The sequence below is a fragment of the Opisthocomus hoazin genome, chromosome Z (assembly GCF_030867145.1).
Source record: "Opisthocomus hoazin isolate bOpiHoa1 chromosome Z, bOpiHoa1.hap1, whole genome shotgun sequence".
NCBI lineage: Eukaryota > Metazoa > Chordata > Aves > Opisthocomiformes > Opisthocomidae > Opisthocomus > Opisthocomus hoazin.
Genome location: NC_134454.1, coordinates 37007694 through 37015172, shown reverse-complemented (window position 1 = coordinate 37015172; position 7479 = coordinate 37007694). Strand labels below are relative to the sequence as shown.

The following is a 7479-nucleotide window of genomic DNA, read 5'->3' as shown; positions in this document are numbered from 1 at the left end:
TTGTAGGGATCAGTGGGAGGTGGACGAAGTGGTTTTCCATGGCTTCCATAGATGCATCCCCAAACTAGTATGACCAACAATAACGTGCGCATTCTGATTAAGTCACGTTCTGTGTCCATTTTACTTCCTCCGGGAGGGTGTGTCCGGGTCAGTTGTTCCTTCCTGGAAAGTAAGAACAGAAACTCGCTTCATGGGTCAGAAAGAATTAATAATCCACTTAGTGTGAATGTTATGGACCTTCCCACAAGCGTCTCTCGCCTTCCAAATATATTTGTTCCCCGGGGTGTCCAATACCAACGGTACTGCTCTCACAGTGGGGAGTTCAACCAGGACAGGTTGCCCGGGGAAATGGCATGGGTTGTTAGAGTGACCAGGGCCACGCGAGGTGGGCATAACTGTTGGTGCCTGGGGGCAAAACGCTGTAATCTTTGGGCATCCATTTGTTCCCCAGCATCTATTGACACTGGTCACTGCGTCCCCCACCCCATCCTGATTTGTGTGGTTTCAGAAATCGCTTTAGTAAATCATTTGTTCTTTCCACGATCCCATTTGCTTGCGGGTAGTATGGTGTGTGGAACACCCTTGAAATTCCCTCTTGGGCCGCCCATTCTTGAACTATTTTAGCTGTGAAGTGTGAACCATTGTCCGATTGAATCGATTGCGGTTTAGGGAAGGTCCCAAACCATTCTTTCAGGGCCTTCACAGTATTCTCCCCTGTCGCTTTGGCACATGCCTTGGCCTGTACTAGTCCAGACACTATTTCAACACCCACCAATATGTAACATTTTCCCTCTGATTTTCGAAACGGACCAATATAATCAACCTGCCAGGCCTCCCACAAACCTTTTCCTTCTCTTAAGTGCAGGGGGTCATTTTCCAGGGCGTCTCTGTCCAAACGGACAAGACACTGTTCACAAGAGGATATACATGTTTTGCATTCCTCCCTGGTAACTGGCCACCCTCAAGCTTGCACCTCACGAAATAAATCATTTATCCCTGAATATTTCCGTTTTATATGCAGCCATTCTAATAAATGTTCCCAATTTTCTGTTATTTGGGTGCTCTGCAGAGGAGCTAGTTGAGCTAGTTCGTCCACTTCAGCTTTCCATCCGTTCACTGCGGTGTCACTTTGTTGGTGGGATGCAACCCACACCACTGCAAACTTCCCACATTTAGCAATTGCAAGAATATCTTGTCATTTTTCCTTTTGCCATATTGGTATCCTGTTGACCTCCCATTCATTCTGTTCCCAGAATGTCAGCCACTCTGTGCAACCTTTAAAAACTGCATAGGAGTCAGTATAAATATATACAGGGGAAGCAGCTTGGGCCTTATGCTGGAATACACTACACACTGCAGTTAGCTCTCCCACCTGCACGCTGCCCTCCCCTTCAGTAACGATTTGTTCCTTAGTCCCGACCTGAAGTGCCACAGCTCGATACTTCCAAATCTTTCCTTTTCGCTTCGACGAAGCATCTGTAAACCATACGTTCTTTAACTGTTCAGAAAATGGGGGAGCTATTTGTATCACAGGAGCAAGCTGGGGCACATCCTTATCTAGGTCTGCCTCATCCTGTATATTCAACACTTCAGTAGCTCCTTCAGATACAGAAAAGATCTCACAATAATGCTCTATTTGGGCATACCATTTCCATACGGAGGCTCTTTGAGTCACCCTGTCAGGGGGTGGGGTTCCTGTTAAAACTTCTTTGATCACTTTAAATGGGTCCCGAAGGATTATGGGCTGCTGTCGGATAGTTCGTTCAGTCTCTCTCAAAGCTAGGCTAACTACAAATAGACCCTTTTCCCAAGTTGTATACCTTTTTTCAGCATCCTTGAAGCTACGTGAATAGAATCCAATGGGCCGAATGGGCCCCTCTGGTCCCTTCTGCCACAGATGAATTGAGAGCCTGCTTCGGGCAAACCCCCATTCGATTTGGACCGGGTCTGTCAGATGGATAGGTCCCAGGGCTTGGTATGCATTTGCCTCAAACACCAACAGTCATAACACCTCATCGTGGACCTGGGTCCACTCCCATTGGGCCTTTTTCTGCATTAAATCATACAAAGGTCTAGCAATAATCAAAAAATCAGCGATATGTTTCCTCCAGAACACAAGTAGTCCTAATGCATGTTGCAGATCTTTCTTTGATTCTGGCATTTTAATTAGGTCGAGGGAGCACAGAGTATCAGGGGGGATACAAGTCATTCCCCCCCCTCCACCAGATTCCCAAAAATTTCACTTCACTAGAAGGGGCTTGTACCTTTTCGGGTGGAATCGACAATCCTATACGTTCCAAATGGGTGATAATGTCCCACTGCGCCTCCTTAACTTCCTCTGTCTGACTCCCTCCCACAAGCACATCATCTATATACTGATAAATCTTCACCCCCGCTTGTATGGGGATCGCTTCCAATTCCTGCGCTAGGGCATGGTGAGCTAACGTGGGAGAGTGCTTATAGCCCTGGGGAAGCCGCGTGAAAGTGTACTGCAGTCCTTCCCAGGTGAAAGCAAAACGGCTCTGATCTTCAGGTTGAAGGGGAGCCATAAAGAACATATGCTTAACATCAATAGTTGCCAGAATCGGGTGCCCGTGCTCCTGAATGGTGCTAATGAGCTCGGCAATGCTGAGCACAGCAGCAATTAATGGTCCCGTATTAGCATTCAAACGGCGGTAATCGACCGCTAACCCGCCACTTTCCATTAGGATTTCGCCCTGGCCAGACTGGGGAATTGTAAGGCGAGTGGGTGGGAACCACCACTCCTTGTTCCCGCAGCTCTGCCAGCACCGGGGCTATGCCTGCCCTGGCTCCCAGCGGCAGCGGGTAGGGTTTCACATTCGTTAATTTAGAAGGGGGGAGGGCAGACGCCGCTTGTAGCAGACGCACCTCCGCACTGGGGTTTGAGCCAATTTTCTAATTTGGGGGGCACCGAAGGACCACGGATTTCCCTGGGTATCACACCACTGTTTACCCTTTAAAACATCCATGCCTAAAAGGTTCATTTGGAAAGGTCCCACAGCTACCATGGTGTCCACAGGGTCTTCCTCCCCCAGCAGCCATAATGTCACCGGATTCATGGGCATTGTCTGGGTTTTCCCCAAGGCGTTTAAAACTATCAGGCTTTTGGACGGGACCGAAATTCCACACCGTTCCGCCTCAACCCGGCTTAGCGCAGTAATTTGTGCTCCAGTGTCAACCAAAAATGTTACCGGTCTCCTCTTTGGTCCTACCGCCACCGTAATCAATAAATCCCCTCTGTTATTGCAGGTGAGCTGTCTTACAAACATCCACCCTCTGCCTCCCCCCTCACCCTGGAGGAGTGGAGGATTTAGTTTCCCACCATCTTCTCCCTATTTTTCTCCCCCCCCACCCCGAGATCCACCAAGGGTGGGGCACTAGGACCTGGCTCAGAACTGATTCCTCGCCCTGACCATCTCTGCACGAGCTGTTCCAGCTTCTTGGTCGGGAGTCCATCCATGAGGTCCCAGGGAATGCCCTTCTGAAGCCCTAACTGCCAGAGTCCCTGCCGATTTAGGGGCTTTTCTTTCCCGGCCAGATCCGGGCTTCTCCCCAAGAAAAATGACTGCCCACTCACTCGCTCTGCGGCTTGCACGGCTCTGGTTTCAGCCCTTTGATATGGCCGGTTAACAGGTCCGTATTTCCTCCCATAGTTAATCAGCTCTTGGGCTATCTCCCCCCACGTCCACACTTTCCTCTCCGGCCTCCGACTGTCGGGGGCCGCCCCCCCCTCCAGGGCAGCCGCGATTCTCTCCTCGCTGGGGGTGTTTTGAATTCTCCCCTGCAGCTGGATCCCTATGGGTTTCAGGGAATCAGGAAGCCCCTGTATTAGGGGAGTCATTCTTTCGGGGTTTGCTGGCAGCAGCATTGGGGAGCTCAGATTCAGTTTGAGCTCCCGATCATACATCATCTGAAGGCAAGACGCTTTCTGCACACTTTCCAGCAACTGATCTGTTGTGCCCGTTATGGCCAGGGGATCCCCCCTCTCCAGCGGGTTCAACCCCCCTGCCCAGTACGCAGCCCTCTGAGTCAGCGACCACGGGGCTCGGCGATCGCCGGTAGTTAAGAACACGCCCGGGCCCCAGTACCCTTCTGCTTCCCTTTCCGACAACAAGATCCCGTCCCCCCCCGACAGGGACACCCTCCAGACATATTCTGTCTCCGATTCTCTCACGGTTCTCGCAAAATCTTTTCACAGCTTTGCCAATTCGGTTGCCGCAAAAGGGATTTCTTTAGTAATAACCTGGGGACGATTATCACCATCGTCTTCATATACGAATTCCGTTTTAACCAACGGGTACATGTGGGGGGGGCTGCCTGCTATCTCTTTTGCTCCCTTCAGGTCCCCCTGGGGACAGATCGATTGTATCCCTTTCTCTGCCTGCGCTACTTCTGTTTCCGCCAAGAACTCTGCATCCCTCAGGAGCTGAATCCTTAACTCCTCCTTCAATATTACATTTTGGCACCTCTCCTCCTCCAGCAGCCGCTTACTTTCCCCGCAGCTGTTTTCGCAGAGTTTCTACTGCCGCTTGCAGAGAATCTACCACCGCCTGAGCCTGACCAGACCTCTGGTTCCTTTCCTCCACCGCAGCAGCCAAACTCGCTCCCAACACCGTACAGATGATCACTTTTCCCTTCCCCCTCTTAACTCTGGCTTCTTTTTGCAACACTTTCATTCTGTCTACCACACTCTGTAACCGAAACCAATGGTCCCTCGCCCAGCCTTGCCCCTGGAGTGAGGGACGAGCTTGGTGAGCCTCTAGAAAGTCATACAGCCTCTCTGTTTCCTCAGCCCACACGGACACACAATCACACGTGTCGGCTTCCTGCGGGGCAGCCATTTTCCTACACAGGGGATGTCGTCTGGGGGGGGGGGCATGCTTTGAAATCCGAGCTTCCCCTATACGCTCCCGGGAGGCCGAAACATAATCTAAAGCACAAAATTCCCACAAAGTTCCTACAAAGAGATTATCGTCCCGAGAGGGTCACACCTTAAAGTCCAAATTTCTGCTATTCACCGCCAGGAGGCCAAAACGTAAACTAATATACAAAGTTCCCACAAAGTTCCTTCCTACAAAGGGGATATCTTCCTGAGAGGGTCACACCTTAAAGTCCAAATTTCCGCTATTCACCGCCAGAAGGCCAAAACGTAAACTAATATACAAAGTTCCCACAAAGTTCCTTCCTACAAAGGGGATATCTTCCTGAGAGGGTCACACCTTAAAGTCCAAGTTTCCCCTATTCAATCCCAGGAGGCCAAACCGTACACTAATACACAAGTCCGTGATTAGAGCAGTACAAAAGGAAACGAGAAACCGCCATTCACGCCTTCCTCACACTTCGTTCGCAGTCATTCACAGGCAATCACAGAGCACACCACAGCAAGGAGGCACGGCACTCTCGTCTCGAGGGATCCTGTCGGTGACGCCAGTAAAAATGTCCCGATCCGATATCGGGGAGGTTTCTATGCGATCCCAGGAGACGAGATTAAGATGCAAATGCAGTCATATGCCGTGCCACCTTGTAAACTTTATTTTTGGTGAACCGGGAATCGCAGGTCTGGCGGGGACGGCAGTTGGAGGGGGGGGGAGGAGAAGACGAGACAGGAAAAAAAAGAAAAAAGGGTAAAGTCGGAAAAACCCCAGCAGGCGAGGAAAAGAAGTGCGGGGGGGAGAGGATCAGTTACCACCACCATGGATTTGACGATGTCCAGCTACGTCCAGTTGGCTCAGTCTCTGTGCAGGCGTGGAGCCCCGGCGAGAGTATAGCCCAGCAGCCAGGCAGTGAGGAGGAGAGCAAGAGAGTGGCGAGGAGAGCAAGAGGGCAGTGGGGAGCATGTGCTGCCCTATTATAGGGGCATTTTCGCATGTGCAGAGCATGTCTGCATACATGCAGTTCCTGTCATGCGTGTTGCCCGCTTAGACAAGTCCGTTCTTGCCCGTCCACACGCTACTCTGTGCGCAAGTGCTTTCCTGCAGGTCGTTGTGATGGCTTCCTTCCAGAGGCCAGCAAGAGATGGCAACAGCGATGTCGAGCCAAAACCAGTTTGTAGCGGTCTTCTACAACCTGTCCTATGGGGAAAAGCTGAACGAGTAGGGGTTGTTCAGCCTGGAGAAATGAGGTGCCAGGGAGACCTTACTGTGGCCTTTCAGTGTTTAAACAGAGTTTATAAGAAAGATGGGGACAGGCTTTAGCAATAATACAAGGTGTAAAGGTTTTAAACTGCAAGAGGGTAGGTTCAGACTAGCTATAAGGTAGAAATTGTTTACTGTGAGGGTGATGAAACACTGGAACTTGCTGCTCAGAGAAGTTGTAGGTGTCCCATCTTTGGAAACACTCAAGGTCAGGCTGGACAGGGCTCTGAGCAACTTGGTCTAATTGAAGATGTCCCTGTTCCTTGCAGGGGCATTGGACTACACAAACTGTTCCATGTTTCTGTGATTCTATGATGTATTTAAGCTGTTTAGTAAATATTCTTAATAAATAAGCTCTGCTTTTGTCTGCTTAAACATGAAGGATCTTTACAATCTGACCCATAATGGGTGGAGGTCAGAACAATGCACAACACATATCCCTTTGTTTTGTGTGGCTGCAAGAGATGCAGGACTTCACCTTACAATGGCATCCTTTTCCCACTGCTCTTCAGAGTGCCCTCCACACACCTCTTCCAGCTGTGTGGTGTGAAGTCTGCCTTGGTGCCCTCTGGCCTTAGATGCCTGACAACATTTCTATGGATGATATCAGTGAGGAAAACATCTGGCCTCTCTCATTTCTGGGATTATAGCTCAGAGCACTGTCCAACCTTTCTGATGCCTTTCTTTGACAGATTATTCCTATGGTTCTGGTAATTTCAAATTTGAAATACTGCCAAGTGGAGAGGATGAGTTCAAAAATTTTTCCAGCTTAAAGTGCAGATGGTACAACACCTGTCATCTTCAAACAAAACCATAATAGGGCTGCTGTGTGGGAAAGTTGGCTATCTTTTAATTTTCTTTCACTTTGAGGGTGAAGGAGAACACAGAGCGTTTTGACCCAGTAGGGCAAACATAAACTCCCTTAAAATTTGCAAATTTTAGTACAAGAGTTGTGTACTCATCTCTGCCTCTTCACCCTGTGTCTTTCCCTTTGCGTATGTGTTGGAGTATACCTGGGCAGCAGTCTACCTGCTGGGAGGCTTTCAGAGTCATTTAAATACAGAGTGCGATACTACATTTAGTGATACTATATCATACTTCAGATTTTTTCTTCTTTTGCCAAGGGTTGGACATGAAATGGAAAAAGCAAGAAAAAGGAGATATTGTAACTTTCAGCTTTGGTGGTGACAGAAATAGACATCTCTGGAAACAGTTTGAAGCACACTATTATAGTGTGGTCATAGACTGTGGGAGTATTGATTGTAGAATAAAAATTATAAATTCTCATTTAGGCATAGGAGTTTCTATTTTACTTTTTGTTCAG

At 49.1% G+C, this 7479-nt stretch overlaps 1 protein-coding gene across 1 annotated transcript; it reads right to left on the bottom strand.

The window, feature by feature from the left end:
• Window positions 1-454: 454 nt before the first annotated feature.
• LOC142365733 (uncharacterized) lies at window positions 455-4862 on the bottom strand. Its single transcript, XM_075446844.1, is given in 4 exon segments — window positions 455-907; window positions 1490-1888; window positions 3374-4516; window positions 4518-4862. Coding segments are annotated over 4 exon segments (2340 nt in total).
• Window positions 4863-7479: the final 2617 nt, after the last annotated feature.